The sequence below is a fragment of the Hyposmocoma kahamanoa genome, unplaced genomic scaffold (genome assembly GCF_003589595.1).
Source record: "Hyposmocoma kahamanoa isolate Upper Pololo Valley unplaced genomic scaffold, ASM358959v1 102, whole genome shotgun sequence".
Classification (NCBI taxonomy): domain Eukaryota; kingdom Metazoa; phylum Arthropoda; class Insecta; order Lepidoptera; family Cosmopterigidae; genus Hyposmocoma; species Hyposmocoma kahamanoa.
The window spans coordinates 14,841,489-14,864,156 of NW_020653337.1; the positions used below are offsets into that span (position 1 = coordinate 14,841,489).

General features: G+C 36.2%; 4 protein-coding genes across 5 annotated transcripts; 2 read left to right on the forward strand and 2 right to left on the reverse strand.

Moving 5' to 3' along the window:
• Positions 1–2,599: 2,599 nt before the first annotated feature.
• Positions 2,600–3,505, forward strand: LOC113235163 (small nuclear ribonucleoprotein-associated protein B). The gene is made up of 2 exons (XM_026470770.1): positions 2,600–2,696; positions 2,833–3,505. The coding sequence occupies exons 1-2, from the start codon at positions 2,694–2,696 to the stop codon at positions 3,394–3,396; spliced, it is 567 nt and encodes a 188-aa protein (XP_026326555.1). The 5' UTR covers positions 2,600–2,693; the 3' UTR covers positions 3,397–3,505.
• A 1,487-nt stretch (positions 3,506–4,992) lies between these two features.
• On the reverse strand, positions 4,993–6,538 carry LOC113235169 (ubiquitin-conjugating enzyme E2-17 kDa-like). The gene is made up of 2 exons (XM_026470783.1): positions 6,396–6,538; positions 4,993–6,318 (listed from the first exon to the last, which is right to left on the reverse strand). Exon 2 carries the CDS (start codon positions 6,277–6,279, stop codon positions 5,824–5,826), a length of 456 nt encoding a protein of 151 aa, XP_026326568.1. The 5' UTR covers positions 6,280–6,318; positions 6,396–6,538; the 3' UTR covers positions 4,993–5,823.
• Positions 6,539–12,863: 6,325 nt separating this feature from the next.
• LOC113233057 lies at positions 12,864–17,981 on the reverse strand. 2 transcript variants are annotated; one of them, XM_026468030.1, is made up of 5 exons: positions 17,712–17,981; positions 15,085–17,581; positions 14,767–15,002; positions 14,192–14,679; positions 12,864–13,745 (listed from the first exon to the last, which is right to left on the reverse strand). In XM_026468030.1, exons 2-5 carry the CDS (start codon positions 17,574–17,576, stop codon positions 13,422–13,424), a joined length of 3,540 nt encoding a protein of 1,179 aa, XP_026323815.1. In that variant the 5' UTR covers positions 17,577–17,581; positions 17,712–17,981; the 3' UTR covers positions 12,864–13,421. The 2 variants fall into 2 exon arrangements, with proteins under 2 accessions (XP_026323815.1, XP_026323809.1); XM_026468024.1 differs by having other exon boundaries at positions 14,192–14,694.
• On the forward strand, positions 17,541–22,398 carry LOC113233070. The gene is made up of 2 exons (XM_026468043.1): positions 17,541–17,597; positions 20,997–22,398. The coding sequence occupies exon 2, from the start codon at positions 21,194–21,196 to the stop codon at positions 21,785–21,787; it is 594 nt and encodes a 197-aa protein (XP_026323828.1). The 5' UTR covers positions 17,541–17,597; positions 20,997–21,193; the 3' UTR covers positions 21,788–22,398.
• The last annotated feature ends 270 nt before the right edge of the window (positions 22,399–22,668 follow it).

Consider the following 22,668-nt stretch of genomic DNA (forward strand, 5'->3'; position numbering starts at 1 on the left):
AGATTTTCAGTACAAATCGGCAATTTCATACTTTAACCCCTATTATTAGTAAATACATCAAAGCTTAGGAACAAATTTGAATTTTATGAGTTTATAGATGCTAAGAAGGATTACATTAAAGTGTATACAGATGGTTCTAAAACTAAGGATAGGACAAGATTCGCTCTGGACCTTTTGGAGGGAAAAGTTTCGTATTTATTTTGACTTTCAATTATTTTGTGAAATCTAGTTTAAAGTGGAATAGGATAGTGCTATTGTGCCTTAATCGCAGATCAAAACGCGAAATTATACGAATCTCGAACTAGAATACCCGTAGCGGCCCGTTTTAAGGAATCCCGAGTCAATACAAGCAAGCCGCCTCAAATTGCCTATCCTCTTTGTGGCGGCCATATTTACAGAAACATAAACTTCATGTTTAGGCTGATGGCTTTGCCAAAGCCTTACTAAATTAAAAAAAAAAAAAAAATATTAAGGATAGGACAAGTTTTGCTTTTTATAATTCTTATTTAAAATGCGGAAGAGTTTTTATTTGTAATAATTTATTTTCTATTTTTTCTGCTGAGGTTTTGGCAATGATTTATGCTATAAACTATATTTTAAATTCTAACTTGAGTAATTCTAAATATTTGATTTTGTCCGATTCTTTGAATGCACTGTTGTTATTGAAAAATAAGATCATTGATAGCCGTGTTAATTACTTAATTTACTACTTAAGAAATCTAGTTAACGAAATGTGCAATAAAGGTTTCACTATAGAGTTCTGTTGGGTTCCGGGACACTCCGGTATATTTGGAAATGAACTAGTCGATACCCTAGCAAAATCGACAGAAAATGTAGACTTCTGTGGTTTTAAAGTTCCTCATTCAGACTTGGTTTTATGCCTTAAGGAAAATATGATCAAAACATGGTGTCTCACTCTAAATTTTACAAGAGAAGTTAAAGGAAAGTGGCTTGCCGAGAACCAACGCTTGGTTTGAAAGATATCCCACATATATAGGTAGAGATTTTATAACGACTCTAAGCAGACTTCGCATAGGTCATTGTAAGATCCCTGCACATTTATTTAGGTTAAAGTTAAATACTAGCTCGTTATGTACATATTGTTCCCATAATTACTGAGACCTTAATCATTTGCTTTTTGACTGCCCACAATTTTCTTTACAACGTCTGTTACTTATTTCTTTAACTCAAGACCTTCTCCAATATAAAAAAATTCCCAGTACTGTACAGGAGTTTTTAAAGCACACAAGTTTATATAATGTAATATTTGAATTTGTAAATAGCACCTTTAAAATAGTGTAAATTGTTTATATTTAATTTATTTTTTTAACTTTCAAACTGTAGTAGTTAGTTTTTGTTTTAATTACATTTAAAACTCTGTAATAATTATAATAATTCATGTTTAGGCTGATGGCTTTGCCAAAGCCTTAATAAAAAAAATCATGTATTGCGAAATAAACATGGTTGGCATTTAAGATGACGTTACGTATTTTCGATTCCCGTGTTTGACACAGACCAATATAATGCTATCTCATTTGGCTTAAGACGGCACGCAAGAGTTAAACAAAGACAATAACATGTTTATGTTTTCAATGTCGAAATCTTTTATTTTTTTCCATCCTCTAAGGTCGAAATGCATTATATACGTCTGATTTATATATGTCAACATAACATGTCCTTATTTCCATAGTCTGTGCGGAATACACGTCCGATTTTGAGTCTGGTGGTCGGATCCGACTATAGGATCGGATCATGGAATTAATAAGTAAAGTACTTATTAATTCCATGGGTCGGATTCACTCAATACACGTCTGATAGGCGTCCGATTCTTACGTCAGACTTTTTCTGAACTAACTGCAGTGTGGAGTGAATTCCCCAAACACAGGGAATTACAACCCAACAACTCGTTTGGGGATTTTATTTGGATTTAGGATTTGGAGCTATGTGGGGAAAAAAAATGCATTCTAGAATTTTATCATATTTTTGTTACATTGATGATCACTGATAAAAACACTATTTATTTGTTTGTTTATGAAATATATTGATATTTTTTTCAACATCGCACATGCGCTGCTTGTATAGCAATATTTATATAGAATTATTAGCAAACGGCTTACATGTATAAAATTATCCAGTAGGATTAGAATCACTTTTTTGCCTTGAATTGTAAAATGACTACTATTATCAGTCACCGACAAGAGCCGATCACTTTTTTAATCGCCACGCGACCCCTCGAAGTAGCCTAAATATCGAAAAATCGTCTAATTTGACACCACTGATTTCTATCGGCTATGGAGCCACTGTAACTGTAAACGATCACTCTGTGTTCAAACCTTAGAGGATGGAAAAAAATAAAGTTCAAACCACCTTGATATACATATATATTAAAGAATTTTCTCAAAATTATACAATAATTTGTATCAAAATTATATTTTCGTAATGCACGTACAATGCCATACACAGATTTACTGCATCTGCTGTACTTTCCAGTATCATATTTCATTAACCGAACATAGTAATGTTATTGGTACATGTTACAGAACTCGGTTTTCGACCTCATCTCTAGAAATGTCAATTTGTGCAAACGTCAAACGTCACATCAGCCATATTTGTTTGCCTGATTTTACCGGTAGAAGAGACGCCGGTGGAATTAATATTTTATCTAAAATTTGTGTACTAATCATTAATCCAAAATGGTGAGTTTTTAAAGTTTAATTTGTTTTTCTTCAATATAATGCTATATAACATTTATTTTCAGCTGTTGTAGCCGATTCGATACAAACACAAATTGTTTACGGTTTATGATAAACGAGTTTTCGTTTTTTATTTCAGACTATCGGAAAGAATAATAAGATGCAACAGCATATCAATTACCGCGTCAGAGTAATTTTACAAGATTCCAGAACTTTTATTGGCACATTCAAAGCGTTTGATAAACATATGAATTTAATTTTGGGCGATTGTGAAGAGTTCAGAAAAATCAAGTCTAAAAACAGTAAGACTGCAGACAGGGAAGAAAAGAGAACGCTTGGTTTTGTATTACTGCGTGGAGAAAATATTGTGTCGTTGACTATCGAAGGGCCACCACCACCAGAGGAAGGATTACCCCGAGTGCCCCTTCCAGGCGCTATGGGTGGTCCAGGAAGTGGACGCGCTGCAGGACGAGGTGCAGGATTTGGTGGAGCGCCTCCAGGTCTACAAGGCCCTGCTCGCGGGGTAGGTGGTCCATCACAGCAGCATATGGCCCCAGGCTCCAGAGGACAACTCTCTGCACCACCACAAATGCGAGGAGGACCAATGATGGGAGGTCCCCCACCCGGTATGATGGGTGCCCCTCCAGGTATGGGCCGTGGAGGACCAGGAGGTCGAGGCCCGCCTGGAATGCGTAGATATTAAGTGCAATGCAGTGAAAATAATTTGTGTTCTGAAAGTGATAAAAGTAAGTTAATTAGATATGGAGTAACAAAATGTTTTTGGTTGCTCTTTCAGTTCAAAAGAAGGGTCAGTTTCAGTTTACATTTACTACTTGTGTTTTGAGTACTCTTGGTTCTTTGTAATATGTAATTATTATGTAAGTAGTGGTTAAGTATAAAATTGAAATGTATGTTCTGTATGTTATTCATCTCTTGAAACCTTCATTGTTAATTATATTAAGCATAAGACCACACTGAAGTGTAATTGATTTGAGCCTGTCAGAAAAAGGTTAATGTCGATATTACAAGAGTGAAAATGATGTGCATTTCACTTACCCTCATCAATGCAAAACACACTACATCTTTTTTACCCTTATTTCATGGACATGAAAGTTTTTCTACTGGCTTAATGTAATTTAGTGTTCGTTAGTGTTGTTACTCAACTTGTAGGTTTATTTCTAGCTGATTAATGAACATTCTGGCTCACTGATAAAAAAATTTGAAATCTGAATGGGTGCTCCTTGGCGAAGTATCAATACTTTTTGTAATGTATATGTTGATAAGAATATTAGGGCGCTCCCTCACTGCAAGCATTCGCCTTTAATGTAACATTCGAGTCTTTTTTGAGCATTGCATTACCAACTACCTCCCTCACTGATGAGCATTTGCATGTAATGTAACATCAAAGATTCAATTAGGCGATGTGCCTCTGAGTGTGTGCACTTTGAGTCCCTCTGAGCGCATCAGGGGGCACTCGAAAGACACTCGCACTCACTTGCAGGCGCTCAAAAGCACTCACAGTATCTAACTTACAGACTTCTACTATATCTACTACTATGTAATGCAGCCTTACATTACAGGCAAATGCTCCTGGTGAAGGTGTCTTCCGATTGTTATGTGTTGCGCAACAAATGCTCGGTTCTCCGCTCTCACTGCTGTAATTCTCTTATTTGAACATTACAAGCGAATGGTTGCGGTGAAGGAGCTCCTTTATGTCAAATATTTTATTCCTGTCATTCAAGGCATGTCTTCTTTTACATATGATTTTCACAGGCAACCTCTGTAGTTGTAGATGATATGGGTGCACACAAAGGGTACTATGGAAAACGAAACTTAAAAATTTGAAAGATTTTTTAATTTTGTTTACAATTGTTTTCAGTGTATGTTTCGGATAGCTTACATATAAACAAAAACTTTTTGTTTTTATAGATTTTTCTCCGCAGGCAATAGTGTTTGAGAAAATTAAGCTGAAAAGTTTTCATTTGCCAAGGCTAAAAATAAAAATTTTTATTAATTTTTCTCCACAGCCGATATTTCCTAGCAAATTAAGCTGAAAAATTTTGTTTACCAATTTTTTTCTTAGGTCCTGTAGGACCTAAGAAAAAAATTGATCGATGAACATGTTTTGTTGAGTTTATTTGAAAAACAATTTAAAACAAAACAAAAATCTTTAAAAATGTTTTGTTGTTTCCTTAGTGCCCCCTTTCGTACAGTCGAAACGATGATAAAAACACAAATTATTGATTGAATGAAATGAATTGATACAATTCAATCATTAATCATTTGCTCAATGTTATTAGTAACAGACCAACATTCATTATTATGTGCCCAGGTTGAAGAAAAAGCTGTTGTAATGACAAGTATTTATTGACAGAATATATTCAAAGCCTCTTCTCAGGCCAAAGTCCGTCATTGAAAACATGACTTATTTAAAATTACAATGTAAAAGAAAATGCTCAAATTAAAGGTGTCCAAGTGGGATCCAGCCACCTAACTGCAGCCATCTTACCTGAATGTGAAATACTATACATTATTAATGGACTTGCAAGAAGTGAAACAATGGGTTGATGGTGGGTGGTGTGAGTTTCAAATGTTTTATATTTGAATTCCACCCTGAACTTTAAGCCGACTTTAGAATGAGGTTAACCTTCTGTTCTGAGATGAAAAGGTTTTGGTTTTGCTGCTTTTATATGCTGTTGAAGAGCGTTGCAATGAAGAGAAATTATAGTATGGTTCGGTTACACATACAGGCCCGCTGTCTTCATATTTGAAGCTAACCTCGCCTATTGTCATGATGATGACAAATATGAACTGCATGTGCCTAATGTCCATATTATAGACTATTATCACAATCACTTAATTATCATGCTAATTTTATGAGTATTATGACTATGAGTAGGTATTAACAACTACCTGAACCTAATTATAGTTTAAAAATTAATGTCAGTATAGAAAATCTTAAAGCTTTCAAGCAGCTTCGGAGTGTATACCATAATTTAAACCTCATTATAGAGACTGGTCTATCAATAAATAAACAGATTCCTCCTATAACAAATTGAAGTGCTCAGATGAATTGTGGAATGAGGGCACTGTTGAGCATGCCATCTTTGCTGTTGATGTCTGGTGCCTTCTAGTCAATAAAAGATTGTTCTACACATGCTTTAACCCGTTTCTCATATTCTCGACGATTCTCTTTATATAGCTGTGCTGCCATGGAATTAGCAGGTGAGTTGGGGTTGGGGTCACTCAACAAAGACTGTATGGACGTTAGGATAGCTGAAACATCATAGGTAGGGCTCCACCGATTTTGCAATATGTCTAAGCAAATTCCACCATCCGCATACACATTTGGATGAAACATTTTTGAAACAAACTGCACAGTTGGAGGTTTATTGGGATATTCCTCTGTAAATTCTATCGTTAGTTTGAATGTGCCATCCTCAAAGGGAGTGTCATGGGGTCCAAATATCACAGCATTCCATATCATGATGTTGTTATCAGTGGGTGCACCTGATACCCCTGTCGGTGGATCCTCCTGTAGCCGTTTGAAATCTCTCATCAAACGTCTTCTGGCTGGAGTTGACATTCTCGTTCGATGCACTCACTGGTTTATCCGACCTTTGTCCTACAATTCATAACAAATATTGATTTCAGTTATATAGTAAAGTGCAGCAAAAATTATTTCGTTGTGGGTTTACTTGCCTAGTGTGAAAATTCTTGTCAATGCCTGTGACTTGGTTGCAGATGACCATGAATGAAATTCAATGATATTTATTTGTTATAAGCATCTTTTTAATACGATGAGTATCTACGTTATCAAATTTTTAAGGGTAGCGTAGAAATCACTTCACTTTTTGAAGGTATATTAACTACTTGATCTTGAATTCTCTTTTCAACCACAAACACCTTTATTTTTTTCTATGTTGGTTTGGTGCTCAGACCAATATCTATAGACTAGAGATGAGATTAACTGCTATATTCACATAGCATGCTAAATGCTAAATTTTTATAGCGCGCTATTTAAAGTGCTAAAATTGTCATTTTTTAGCAGCTCAAGGTCGTGTGATAATGTAACGAATGGAAAGAAACGTGAAATAGTTGAAGTATAGCATCTATGGCCTACTATAAAATAGTTTACAGTTTTTTATGGTTAGTTACGACCGACTTCATTTGTTTTGTAATTATTACATAATATGGTGGTTACAGGTTATGGACGATAAATCAATGAGCTTGCTTTCATACTTTAACAATTTACAATTTGCACAAAACTTTACACTGGTTATTTCCAGTAAATTACACTCATAATAATTAATAATAACGCACACACTCGTACTTTTATATACCAATATTACAACGATTTATTAATTAAACAAACGCTAAACTATATTTTTTGTGCGAGCGATTCAAATTATATCTTAATTTAAATCGCTTCACCAGACGAAATTTTGTGAACGTTCCACCATTAGCTCAAAATAGTATTAAAACGTAACCAAAATTATAATTTATAACATAACTACAATTATAACACTTGCTAAGTGCTAAATATAGCATTAGCGTTTAGCGTACTCAAACGTGAAATTTAACATCAATAAACAAACAAACAAATAAAAAAACAAACGTTAAATGTTATAAATTATATGTGAAAGTATTTCACGTTATAATTGTTTCAACCAATGACAAGAGCCGCTTCCTTTCCCCGTTTTTAATTTCATATTAATATCCATAAACCCAACCAAAGTTCCACAACAACAACTGCCACGCTGAAATCTCAAGAAGCTAGAAAATATCAATTTGGAAGAATTATCAAAAATTTGCAACTCAGTGGAAATTGCATATGGCCAAAGGCTGGACGCCATAGTGCCAAAATATAAGAGAAAAAAGAAAAAAGACAAGAGCCGCACTTTTCACATAGAATATAGTGCCATACTTCATAAAGTAGGACGAAAAAGGATTTTGTTTGTTAGCTGTGTAAATAAAGCACGGATAGATTGATGGTATTTGTCTCTCAATCACGTTATAATTTTTTTAATAAATTATATTAACCATCTCCACTATAGACTTGACACAGGCGTGTATGCGTGAGTAGAGTTGAGAAAAACTGCTTATTTTTTAAAATGTTTAAGCGTTATGCTTATTTAAAAAAAGCGTGCTTTTTTTAAACGCTTTTTCACTTTTTTTTGTTGTTCTGGCACTTCGCGGTTTGCGTTTGTGCCACTGCAAAACGGGGAAACTTATTCATGGAAAACAATGAAAAGGGAAAATAATTTGGAAGAAAGGATCAGGGAAGTGCGATTAAGGTTAAATAGGAATACAAACATATAAAATATAAACATAATAATTTTGTGACAAACGTAATATAGCTACATATTTATAATTTGATACAATTGAAAGTAATAAACGAAGCGAAACATTTATAGATAATAGGACTATTAGATGCCAAAATCAGCTTTACCAACTTCCTACTACTAGGAAGAGGGAATCCAATGGAGATGAGGACATGGAACAAAAAGGAATGATCGTATAAAGGACAGTTGAGTACAATATGATTTAGATCACCTATCTCTCCACACTCGCAAAGGTCACTATATATATATAAAGGTCTATAATTTTAAACTTGGCTAAGTGGGCTGGAGAACACACATGCCCCAGTCTCATGCGAGTCAGTACACTTGTGGCCAACTTTCCAAATTTCATTTTGGAAAACCAAGGCTTAGTAGGAATAGAGGGTTGTATACTCGCATAAAACGATCCCTTCGTACGGCTGCTAACGCTCCAAAATTCCTGCCAGGAATTCCTGAGAGAAATCGCGGGCAGTGCATCTAAATCATGACAGTAATTAGTAAAAAATGCTAGATTACCGCAATCAATCGCCTCACCCGCCAGTTGGTCTGCGCGTTCATTGCATGGGATGCCGCAATGACTCGGCACCCAAGCAAACACTACCTACAGAATAACCTTTTATTGTACACCGATAAAGTAAATTTCTAATTCCTAATATAATGGGGCAAATCAGTTTAGAACTAAATGGAAACTTGGACAATGATTGCAGTGCGCTCATAGAGTCAGAAAATATTATACTCTTGTTTAACTTAGCTATTAGAATAAACTCTACACTTTTAAACAAACCAAAACATTCTCCGGTGTATACAGAAGTTTCAGATGGTAACTTAATGTTTTGGACTATTTTAGATTGCTGATGATACACTCCCACTCCAATATTTCCAGCAAGAGAGCGTTTTGATGCGTCACTAAATAAATAATGCCAACCATCAAAATCACTCTCAGTAATAAAGCGTAAATATTGAGGAGCATCAAAATGACTTTTATTAATTCCTAAATTTAAGCGAATATCTGGTGTTAAAGTTAGAACCTCGTAAGTATAACAAAAAAGAGGATACTGAGAATATTGATAAGTGGGAGCTTCAAGAGCAAGGTATTTGTGAAAACTAATGACAAGGCTTGGTAGAGATTTTCGAGTCCAGGATGGAGAAGGTGTTATTTTTCGAGAGAGACATTGTAGTTTGTATAGAAAAGGATGATTTGAAAGTTGCAAGCACCTAAAGAAAAAAATACCATAAAAAAAAAAAAGAAATACCTGTCAGACAAAAACTGACGTCGTAATCGAAGTGGAGGGTCTACACCTTAGACTATTTTTTTCCATCCTCTAAGGTCTACACACTCGAATTGCCATGCATTTATGGGGCTAGACTTCATAGCACCTGACAGAATTCTCAAAGCCTTTGATTGAATATTGTCTAACTTTTTAAATGCCGTAGTACTCTTGGCTAAAAAAAAAAGTGGCGTAGTCCAATACACTTCTTATTATGGCATTATAAACAAGTTTAAGAGAGAAAGGATGCGCACCCCACCAGACACCGGCAAGACATTTTAGAATATTTAGGTTACGTTCTCATTTAGCCGTAATATATTCACAGTGAGGAATACCAGTGAGTTTAGGGTCCAGTACAATACCTACAAATTTAGGAAATGAAACTATTTTTCCGGATTTAAAACGCGTATATTTGTTTTTTCAAACAAACCGACGTTTCGGGCCCTTTACAGGTCCCATGATCAGTGGTTTGAAAAAACAAATATACGCGATTTAAATCCGGAAAAATAGTTTCATTTCCTATGTGTAATAATCGCGAAAACCTAAGAACTCGATACCTAGAAATTTATTTTGAAGTCTAACTGGAATAGGAATAGAATCATATAAAATTTCATGATACGGTGGATAGCGCATCCTAGAGAACAAGACTATTACATTTTTTGAAGCAGACAGACAAAGTCCATTAGCATCCAAGCAAAGTCTTAAAAAATTAAGAGATGAGGACAAAATATTACAAGCTCTAGGAACGTTAGTATCAGACGCGTACAACAGCAAATCGTCAGCGTATTGTAAAATTCCAACTTTGTCCTGGAGAGCAACCTTCAGGTCGTAGGTATAAATATTGTAAAGAATTGGACTAAGTAGAGATCCCTGAGGAAGTCCCCTCCATACTAGCCTGGACATAACAGAACCGTCGTCAAGATATAAATTGATGCGCCTTTCCGACAACATATTGATTACAAAGTTTGAAAGTAATACAGGTACTTTCAGATCGTATAATTTCTTTTGTAATATAGATATAATAACGCTATCGTACGCTGCACTAATGTCTAGAAATGCCGAGAGTACTGACTTGTTATTAGTAAAGGCGAGGCGAATATCAGTAACCAAAATGCTAATACCGTCAATAGTACTTTTACCTTTTCTAAACCCACATTGGTTGTTTGAAAGTAATTTTTTACATTCTAAGAACCATTCCAATCTATTTTTAACTAAATGTTCTGCAATTTTAGCAAGTACAGAGGAAAGAGCAATCGGTCTAAAAGAGGAGACTATAGTAGTAGTATAGTATGATAGACTGTGATTTCCAAGATGATGGAATTATCCCAAAAAGCATGACGCCATTAACTACATCTAGATAATATAAAAGAGTGTTGTCGCTACTATGAACAAAAAAGGAATTTGGAATGCCGTCCTCACCAGGGGCAGAATCTTTCACTTTTGTTAAAACGCCTTTCAGTTCAGACAAAGTAAAGGGGGCATTAAGACCTGTTCTACCAATTGATTGAGGAAATGGGAATTGTGCTATAATTGATTCAGGAACCGAAGGAGTAGCAAGTTTATCGAGAAATATGCTTGCTAAATTTGGAGGTAACGAAGACTGAAATGAGGTGTTCGTACAGAGTATCGGTCTGGATCAGTTGTTAGAAGTAGGCCCAAGCAATTTGCCGTATGAGACTCAACTTCTGGGATCATGGGCGCCTACTATGAGCTTATAAGCAGCCAGGCAAGTTCCATGCAATTCACTTGACGTGGTAAAACTGAATTGCTTAAATTCGTATCAGGACCTACACAAAGTTGAACCGGAATGGCATGACAAGATGATGATTTTACAATGTCAATTATTGACTCTGGCTGGCTAGCTGACATCTAACAAGAGCGAGATGGAACTACATACTAAATCATATGAAAGAAATAGGCAGATGTACTGCCTGGGAGCGTTCAAGCACTATTAACCGATTGTGTTCAAAATGAGAATTATTATATTTGTTTATTCATTTTATTGTTGATTATACTCATTACGTTGTTTTATAATATCAGCAACTTCCTTTATATGTTGAAGTTCCCCTGCCAGATGATTACTGCCGCAGATGCAGATCATAACATGGTGTCTGCTGCTGCTGCTGGTTGAAGACACCTCAGTCAACCGTGACCATAGGACCTGTAAAGGGCCTGAAAAGTTAATTTAATAACATAATTGGAACGTATCTTGTATTTGTACATTTTCATTATTTATTTCATAGTGTTGGGTAGGACATGAAGTTAAAATGAGGCGGCACAATGTCCTACTTCAAATGAGGTGAGGTAGTGGTGAGAAAGTTTGCACCTACGGTAATGAGTCAACAGACGGGGAATATTAAGCACATTTTCATAACTTGATGGCATCAATCATTTGGATAACTTAAGTGTTATGATATAGTATAAATAAATGCTACTTTTATTTAGTATTGTGGTAATATGATCGTATGAAAGCGAACCCCGGGCTCCGCAGCAACACTGCTGAGGACGCAACCGGGACAACGCTCAGATGAGAGAGAGAGAGAGATATGATCGTATGATGTAAAATCAGCTACAATGCGGGCAGTGCAGGACCAATCATTGTTGCATTTGTTTAATTCGAAGCAGTCTGACATGAGTGAGTCTGATATGATAGGTATGAGGTGAGGAGTGAGGTGGGACATTTTTATGACATGAGGTGTTGTGACAAACCAACCAAGCGAGTGGTGCAAACGAGGTGCCTCGTGTATAAGTAACTCAATATTAATTGATTGCATTAAAGTCAAATTTAGCACTATTTAAAAGTAATTTTACGATTTTTGGTCAATAAAATTATTAAAATTTCATTTAAAAATTGCAATAACATTCACGCCAATAATTTATCAACAATACTTTAAAGATTGGGAACTCGAACTAAAATTTTCAAAAAACGCTCAATAGTAAATAATATTTATTCATGGACAATTGGCTATATAGCTTATAAAGATAACAAATAATTACGAAACTGAAAATATAATAAAACTTAAACGAAATTTCTTAAAAATATAACAAAATCTAAGTCACGGAGTAACTTTTTGAATTGCTAATTTTTAAAGATCGACCGCCATTTGCATGGCAAATAGCACGTCGTGATACGATTTTGCTATGAAAGAAAAGGTGAATGGATTTCGAATGGGGAACGCAAACTGCATGTACAGTGAATTGTTTTTGTGAGGTTATAGTACGAATTTGACAGGAAATCCAACTTACAGGCTTAAATGGAATTGCTCTGTAAGCTAAGAGTGGCGCCACTGACAAGCTGGGAAAGCGACGCGCTTCTGTTCCAGCATGATCGGTCATTTAGTACGGGAACAACCACTCTTTATGGTGTACATTAAAGTCCCCCAGAATTACTAGTTGTGCCGCTGGGTACCTGCGTTGAGCCTCATCAGACGTCTCGCTCAGATATTGGAACAGCTTGGTCGTATCCTGATCTCCACTGTGCGAACGGTAGACACAGCAGTACACTATTTGTGTAATTCTCGTGTCTACTAGAAGCCACAAAACAGAAAAACTCGGTGCCTCAACGTTTCACAGATGTCATCGCGAACGTATACACAGACTCCGGCACGAGGTAAAAACCTGTGCTCCAGAGTATACCCAGGGTAGCTGATGTACGCTGCGTCAACCGGACATCTGATCTGCGTCCCAGTGAGGTACAGCAGCTGCTGTTTGTCGGTTTCCAGGTGGTGGACCGCTTCGATATTTGAGTGCAGCCCTCTGATGTTGGTGAGGTGCACTTTTGCAGATATACAGTGGTTCGAAATTATCAACCGTAGCTTAGTAGGTACTTTAACCAAAATACAACTTTTATGCATCATATTTTAATTAGAAAAAGAACTTTGTGAGGTCACTCATACAAACACAAAATATTTAAAATATAATGGCTATAATACACATATAGTTATTAGTAATAATCTTACTTAAGCACATTTTCTTTAAAAGCATATTCAAATTGGAAATGAAAAGATACAGAAAAATATTCTCGCAAATATTAAAATGATTATCATTTTACAAATGTAATTTTGCTAAATCAAAACCATTATAAAATGTGTGTTCTTGACATCTTAGTAGGTCCTGCGCTAATGACAATAACCACAGGACGGATGACATCTCTTGCCGTCGACGCCGCAGCGGCAGCCGCCGCTGGTGTCTCCTCGGCCTCCCGGGCCCCATCGCCGCCCACGGGTTACCCAACAAATCTCAGTCTTACAAGCTGAACATTTTACCCAGTCACAACCCCATTTCTTCGTGATAACAGCACTGCACTCTGGGCACCTAAGAGCCTCGCCTTTTATTATAAGCGTTTCAAGGAATGCTTGAGTGCCGTCTGTTTGCTTCGAAGGCACTTTAAGTATTTCCTGTTTAGCCCGATACTCCTCACATGTCTCTGCTTCATGAATAGCCTTTCAATAAAAAAAAAATACCACATATTAAAAAATGCTTTTTGAAAAATTCAGGACAGAAAGGACTATAGGTAAAGACCAAGCTACAAAATAGAAAATGAAACTATTTTTTCAGATCTAAATCCCACTAAGTGGGTATTTGTTTTTTCAAGCCAACCATTCAAAATAATAGTTTCATTTCCTATGTTCCTACAATTGTGAAACCTAAGAACTCGATACAAACTGTAAAATTTACGAGACAAGTGAAAGACAGAACTTACAGATGTTTTCGTTTGTATCTTTTTATTTTTAGTATCTCACAAACCTTTGCATATGTATAGATCGGAGAAGCATGATAATTTTATCGAACTACATAAATTTTGTCCAAATACAGTAACAAATTTTTGATAAAATAGGGTTTTACGACCTTTTTTCCCCAAAGTATGAAATTAATAAAGTAAGTTTACCTCGCATGGAATACAATTAATGTGTTTGCAGACAGGACAGGGAAATACTCGCACGCCAGGATCGCAAAGAGCCCAGCCTGTGCAATCTCGTGTGCGGCAATGGAATGCATTACGCGTCCCACTTTCTGCTGCAGCTAAACCTCGTGCTAACCATTTCTCGTATTCTTCAGGGGTCACGAGCTCGCGGATCTCTCGCTCTTGAAGAATGCCTGAGCATCCTATCGCTGGACATGATATTACAGCTTCTTCACAGTATCGTACAAGATCTGATAGACACTGTGTGCAAAAAGTATGCAAACATTCCCGTAACACAACTCCTTTACCAGTCGAATACTCTTCCAAGCAAACACCGCATTCGAAAGTTTCAGTGCTCAAAATTAATGCGCGTTTTTCCAGCTGCACTAACTCTGAATATACATCTCCAGCATTTTTGGCATCGATCTTTTGTTCTCTTTCTTTACCTTGAGATGATAAAACCGAATTTGTTTCTGAAAAAGAATTCGCTATTTGCAAATAAATAATAATTTAAAAAAATTTGCGAAACTTTTATAATATGTAAACACAATATTACAAACCTGATTCAACTACGCACAAGTAAAAAGGCGATGCGAGGTTAGGACCAGCCAAATCCGCAAGAGGTATTTTATCATTAGTGCATAGGGCCCGACCAATAATCCATCGCTGCAGCCGAGAATCTAAACCCAGTGTCGTTTGTGCGTGCCGTCGCAACTCTCCCATTGATGCCTGACGAGAAATGTGCAAGCAAATTGGGCCACGCGTTGCCTCTCTGTCTTCCACCCAAACTTCTATACTGAATAAATAAATATTATTAATTTGCTAGTTAAGTGAAAGAAGCAAGAACGAAAGACGTACTAATTAAAAAAATAACTTACGTCCTTAAGTCGTTAGACCTTCCTTTAGCCGTTGAGTTTGAGGTCGAGGGTTCTTCGATTTGTTTTGGTTTTGGCAATTCTCCCCCTATTTCATAAAATGAATGTTGTTTTGTCTCTTGTGATCTAGTAGCTACCTCACTGGATAATGTCGGATTGATAAGCTTTTGTTCTGTGACTGTGATTTCGTCTTTGTTTTTAGAAATTTTATTTAACGAAACTATTTCCGTCGATTGGACTGATGCGTGTACTTTTGCAACAGTACTGGGTGATTTTAAATTACTTTGATTTGATGAAATAGTATGTAGACCCACCGTTGGTAGTTGATTTAATGATAGTTTTGAAGATTCATCTACTATTTGAGATGAAAACGATAGTACTGAACATGATAGCCGTAGTTGTGCAAGTTTCATAGCTGCATCAGCAGCCGCTGCTTCGTCTCCTTTTGCAATAGATTTTTCCAGCTGATTAATCAACTCCCTGCGTCTGGAATGCTGTTCTACAGTTAACCTAATATTATTACTCGTTGAACTGTTGGGTACAGGTGGAACAGAAACCAAAGGACTTAATATCTTATCTTGGCATTTGAGTCCAGACATTTGTTTTGGTTCTATTTGAGAAGAATTACTTTCGTTTGCTGTTCGTGATGATAAAGACGTCAAACTTAGTACAGGTTTTTGGTTTTCTTTTTCTTTGCTTTTAACATCATCTGGATGCGTCATCTTCATTTTATGCACTTCCTGAGCTTCATTTAATTTATTTGTAGAAATTATTGACGTGCTAGGCGTTGTTACATTAGTCGTTATCACTGATGTCTGTTTTTCCGCTATTTGTCTTTGCTTTGCTTGAGAACCTGCCTGATTCAAAAATAATGTTCTTCTTACCTGGTTTTCAGTACTATTTTTTGGGACATAAATAGGATTCAATAAAGAAGATATTTTTAAAGGCGTATGAAGGCTTAGGTCATCGTTAGAAATTGAACTGTCATTAGTTTTAATATAATTTGTTTTGTTTGATTCTACGTCATTTGGTTTGGACAATTGATCTAATTCATCTTTTGGCGCTGCTACTAAAACTACATGTTGAGTTACTACGACAGTTTCTGTTGCTTTAGGTTTTATTTTACCGCTTTCATTGCTTCCATTATTAAAACTTCCACAATTTGTACTTGCATCTATTTTTGACGAAGTCGGTTGAGGATTTAATTCAAGTTTGTTAACTTCACCCGATAAAGTAGAACCTATTCGAAGTGTAGGGGTTTCGAAAGTAGATACATTTCTTTCATTTATGTTTTTAGTTGTAATCTTTTCATTACTGTCATGTTTTGGTCTTTTAGGCAGGGAGTTTTTCATTTCCTTTAACATTTCTTTTAATTCTTGTTTTTCTTTAGCTTCAATCCCGCTTCTGTTTGAAGATACCACCCTAATTGGTGACGCAGCATTTTGAGTTTGAGTGTACGCATCGGAAGGCTTCGAGTGAAGAGTCTTGTTTTCAGGAATCAATCCATTAAAATTTATATTTTGTTCTGATAAACAGTTCGGACAAGAGACCACGGTAGAGTCGTATTTTCTCAAACATTTTGTACAAAACCAAGTCTGTACATGCGATGAAGATCCATTAGGGTCGTTTTCATTTAATGTTTTAAGTTTACAAGATTCTATTATCGCAGCAGCTTGTTTATCCAATTCACTTATACTCGGAAGTATTCTTTCAGGAACAGTTTCCATTGTTGAATTTCTTTTCTTACTCTCAAACAATAGTTTTAAAAAACTTTTTTCCGATTTATGTTTTGTAGTACCTTTAGTCTGATCATCTTTCTTATTGCACTTCTCTAATTTACTTTCATTAGAAGTACGGTTTGTCAGTGGATTTACGTGCATAGATTTAGAATTCATCAGCGGAGGAATATTCAGAGTATCTTGCTTTTCTCTTTCTTTAGATTGGTCTAACATAACCGGGGGTTTTGGTGCAGGTCTCTTCCTGCTGGTACGTCTGTGAGTTAGAGAAGTAGGATGAGTAGCGGTAAAATTAGGTGGCAATGGCGCTCGACGCTTTCCAGGTACATATGCTGCACGTCGTTCGGAGCTCTCACTTACAGCTCTTCTTTCGCGATTTTCTTTATCGCTATTATCGATTAAACTTCTTCGAGTCGAAGGTAAAGTAAGCGCGTCGTAGCCATTGTCAGCTCGATACAACCCGTATTTACTGCGGAGTGTCAAATCACGATCGTGCTGCCGTCGAACATTTCGGTCACGCACTCTCTTTCTGTAGGAATCAGTGGATGGAGACACTGGTGTTAAAGGCACCCCAGCTGTTCGTGCTCGAGGCGGTGGAGGAGCTAAGAAAGCGAAGCTAACAGCGGTACCATCAGAACCTACGCTTGATAGGCTGTCATTAGACGAATGCTCCTCGCGCCGCAGCCAAGAGAGCAGAGTCCATAACCCAGCTGACAATGGGCGCGCCCGGGGTACTTCTAATCCTGTATCGATGTTCATCACCCCTGGAAATAGTAGTAGGTAAATAAATTGAAAGGAAATATATAATATAAATCTCTCAATTCTTGAATAAACAACTGTATAATTTAATTACGTAATGTATTGTCTACATTAATAATCAAATATAATACTTACGCGCGGACGAGTTGAATTGTTTGCAATGTGTAGGTTCTAAGTATATTTAGGACACCTTAAACCGTCGCGCACTTACGCTTTAAAGATTCACGACCAGGATCCACTTTTGTTTCTTAAAAAATACACACTGGGTGTTCGATTTACGAAATTTTATACTTATAAACATTTATGTAAATACTCTTAAAATACACATTTTGATACAACAAATCTAAGGCACACACGAATAAAGCGAGGCCGCGCGTGCGCGCTCAAAATCGGTGCGTGATGCGCCCGCGCCGCCGCCGATCTCCACCCACCCAGCTATATTTAGCGGAACTTCGCGACTCAGTTTTGCTATTTTCATTTCATTCTTATGCGCTGCGACCTCACTTAATTTTGGCTTCCTGCCGGTTTTATGCTACTTTATAAACTAGTTCTATAAAGAGGTAATGTAAACATAGCCATCTTTCATTACTTATTTCTATAAACATCAGTTCGATAAACAGATTATCCGCACAGAATAGTAGTATAAATAACTGAAACAGCATTGCAACAAGGAAATAAAGAGTTAATTATTTTGCGGGTAAAAAAGCTGTAAGCTGTAAAGCTTATCATATTACTTATATGCATTACATGTCATGCTTTATTTTATTATAGTATACAATTTACAGCAAAAATAATATGTTCAACCCATAAACAAAGTAGGTAACTCTACTATTTTTACAAATAGATATTTATTTGTTATTTGGAAGATTTGCAGTAAATATTTATCAATAGACATATGTTACAGGTCACAGTGCTAATTACAAATCTCCCCAAGTAGCACAAAAAATAGGTTACTAAGGTTTTATTTAGTAAGCAGAAACTAAAACATTATTATTGAAATGTAAACAACAATTAGAATTGTACTGAACAGTAGACATATGTCCAAAGACGATTGATTACACTCCAATAGCTCTGATAAAACATGAATTTTGCCTTTAATTGGTCTTCGCCCCAGGTATAGATACCTACCTACACAGCACCGGGAGACTTAGCTGATTAGTCCATAAAGTATAACTAACACAGTAATTCTGATGAGACAATTTTACTGTTTGTTATGTTATTTAAGAAGCAAAATGTCATCTACTTTTCGCCCATAATTGAGAAGTACAAAATGACAATTTGTCTTATAATCTAAACACCTTAAAAACTTTTTTGCATGGCTTCAATACGCTATTTATAAACTTCGTATCTAGAGTTCCAAACCTGAGAAGCTTATTCGAGGACAATACGTGCAATAAAGTATTTTTATAGGATTTATTGCATGTACGTATCAGGAACCCAGTGGCTCTTTATGCTTTGGCAACTATATAATATTATCGATATGTTTATCAAAGAGCAGGTGGCAATTAAAATGCACGCCGACATATGTACTACTAAGTAAGGAGAGTAATTAGTAGGTAGATTTAAAAACCAATCTTTTGCTGATATAGTTATGAAAGGAGGATTACATTTAGTATGTCTGGAAGATGCCGCAAAAAGGCGGCCAACGGTAACATGTTGTTCCTTGAATGTCCTGTGTGCTTCAACAAACCCGCGAACTACAAAACAGGAGACGAACAGGGTTCTGTTAGGAAGAGTACGTCAGTAACACTGATTATAACAACAGCCACGGGCACCATTCTACTCTTCAACCCAAGACATTGATGCCACTTATGAATGTATATCTTTGATTTCACTGAGTGTAGGTTACTCAAAACCTCCAAAATTCCTCACTTAAATGGCTTTAATTCATATGTTAGCGAGGAAGGCAAAGTATTTCGGAATGATGGCGTAACTCTACGTAAAAACTGACCTTCCAAACGTCTTGATAGAGGAATCTAAAACAGTGGATACTGTTTGATTTTAAAATTGGGAATGACATTACTACCAACTATTATAGCGATTTATATAAATTCAAATAGTTTATCTTTGTGACATCATAATTTTTATATATTTTGTCTCAAATTATTGTTATCATATGCTGTGACGTTGCTTAGTATGGTTCACTATTTAATGTGTAGTATTTTCTATGTGGAATATCTTAAATAAATAAAAAGCCATTTGTCATTTTTTTAAGTCTACACAAAATTTGTTGTTAAAGTACATTAGATGAACCTGTTCAGCTATCAAAAATTATTATTTCCAAAAATTGTGCTGAGTTAGTACCTACTTGATTATTTTTTTGTTAAATTAGTTTTTATGTGCAGCTAGGTTTTAAAGCAAAAAATGACTAAATCGGGATTTATTCGCAGCCTATATGTCCCAAAAAACGTTTGTAATAGGGCTACAAGTAAGACCTTTGAAAAATCAATCTAACCGAATTACTTAGGTGCAACAATTTGATCACTATAATATCATTTTCAAAAAATACTAAATACGGTACAGAGACTTTTGTCGAGGTTTTCTCCAAAACTATTGTAGTGAGACTCGTGGAAACTTCGGAATGAAACGTAAACGTAATTTCTCTAATTCTTTTGTTAACAGGGATATGTCCGATTTTAGGGGTAAAAGACGGTATGCCGCTATACAATAATTAAACCTTGGATTACCCTAGGCCACATCCAGACATACTGCGCTGCATTAGAATAGGTTTTTGGAAAATGCAATATTTAAAATTAAATAAACTAAAACGCTAATACGGAAAGACACAAATAATTTTATTAAAGCGTCACGATAAAAATAGGTTATAAAATGTCATCAAAAATGTTACGAACATGACTAACTCATCCATAAAGCCTGATGTTCACTTCATATCTTACTGAAACGACATTAATTAAACATCAGTAGTAAATTATAATTATTTAAATACTAAATTAATATTCAATTGCAAGTTATGTATCTATCAAAATGCTGTAGGCCATTGCATAATTTTAATAGTTGTTTTTATTCATATTGATTTTAAGTTCATAATTGTCATGTAGGTATACATCCGCGAGATGTTCCTTCCGGAGCTTCGTCACATTTTACTAATATGCATTAGTCATAGTCATAACGTTCAATTATAATTATTTAATTCGTCAATTATTAAACATTGAAATTATATAAATACGGAAGTTGTAGAATGCAATTAGAACTATTAGAAAATGATCAGAAGTATTTGTTTTGAAGATAATTGTATTGACATTTTAATTTTATGATTACCAATTACGCCGCTAGAGGCCACGGCTAGTAAAGAAGTAGAAGTTGATGATTTTGGGCGGGGAAACGAAGAGGGTGTTTTTGTTGTTGAGTGTCTGTTGTGGTGAAATAAAACGGATTTCAGATACTATTGTGTGTTTGCAGTGCTCTTCCCCTGAGGTTTAACATCTCAGAAGTGGGATGGAGGGAACTCACGGGTCCTACTTGTATGGATTGGGAAGAAAGCGAAAAACTGACTCGTCTAATACAAACATGGCCGAAAAGGAAATTATTTTTTTTCTGATCTCGATCGCGATGATTTTATTTTCCCACAACACAGAAGTCGTGGTCGTATCACGCATATGGAGGCGGAAATAATTCCGAAATTTGACCCTGGACTTAAAACGGCAAACGTCAAGGGATGGGTACATAAGAACGAACAACTTGCCGACGTGCACGAATGGGACGACTGCGATAACATTTTCATTATTTGTTTGATACGAGGTCTCCCTGTAGAAATTCGTGCAAAATCGAAAGCATACAGTTGCGAAGAGCCAGAAGGGTTGTACTACGGATTCTTGTCGTCTCTCAAGAACTATAAGACAGTGGAGAGCGTCAAGAAGTATAAGACAGTGGAGCGAGTACACCAGGAAGGAAGAGTAAGCACACCAGGCGCAAAATCAACGTGGCAACGAGGATCATCAACGAATACCTTGCCGAAGATTTGCTACAACTGCCGCAAAACTGGACACGAACCTCGAGAATGCCGTTGGACCAGGTGTCAAATTTGTCAGCGTATGGGGCACACTGCGAGCGTATGCTGGTGCGCCACTGCAGCATCTACGCCGCGAGAGGCGAACGCTACGATGTCTCTGCTAGGCCCGCCACAAACGCAGCTGTCGATGTCGGCCCCGCGTCAATACTTACAGGTAAACAATGTATATTTCACTACATGAGTTAATAACCAATATATATATATAAAGGAAGTTGAAATAAACGATTGTAAGGCTATATCGTACTTAAATACTGGCAGTAAAATCAATATAATAAATTCAAATATTGTTAATAAATTACGATTACAAATCTTGCCATCAAATGTTATGTTACGAGGTTTTGGTGGATCCAATGTCTCCTCATTTGGGAAAATAAATTTTAGGCTTCATATTGACGATTTGTATCTCAATACTTGTGCAGAAGTGACAAACACAAATCTCCAAAACCTTGATTTAATTGTAGGAATACCTGTGATTAATCAACCGAATGTGAGCCTTATTACAACGTCAAAGTCAGCTACTTTAGTTAGATACGATGACGTCATACCTGAGTTAAGTAATATTCACTTGCAAAGTACTGATTTCTCGCTAAAAGTATCTTTGTTTGCGACCGACAACGTGAGTATCCCCGCTGGTGCTAGTGTTGACGTGAAAGTGTATACACAACAACATGTTCCTGACGGCGCGGTATTAGTACCGCGGCCAGTGATTTTCTCTTTGGGCGGGTTATCTTATTTTATTCCTCAAGCGATACTCGAGTCCGGTCTTTATCAGTTACGCTTTATCAATTTCGGGGAGGTGTGTTTACAGTGGACAGCTAATAAACTTATTACGCGCGCTGATCTTTGTGAAGTCAATGATTTTATGAGTATTTCGGATCGGAAAGATAGTGAAACAGTAAATGAGTTGAGAGCGAGAAAGAAGTTTGATGTAAACGATTTATCTAAATCGTTTACATCAAACTTCTTTCTCGCTCTCAATTAGATGATTTTAGTGAAGATCATTTGAATGCGTTTATTAAATAAATACCGGAATTGTTTTGCCGATAATAGCAGTGAACTCGG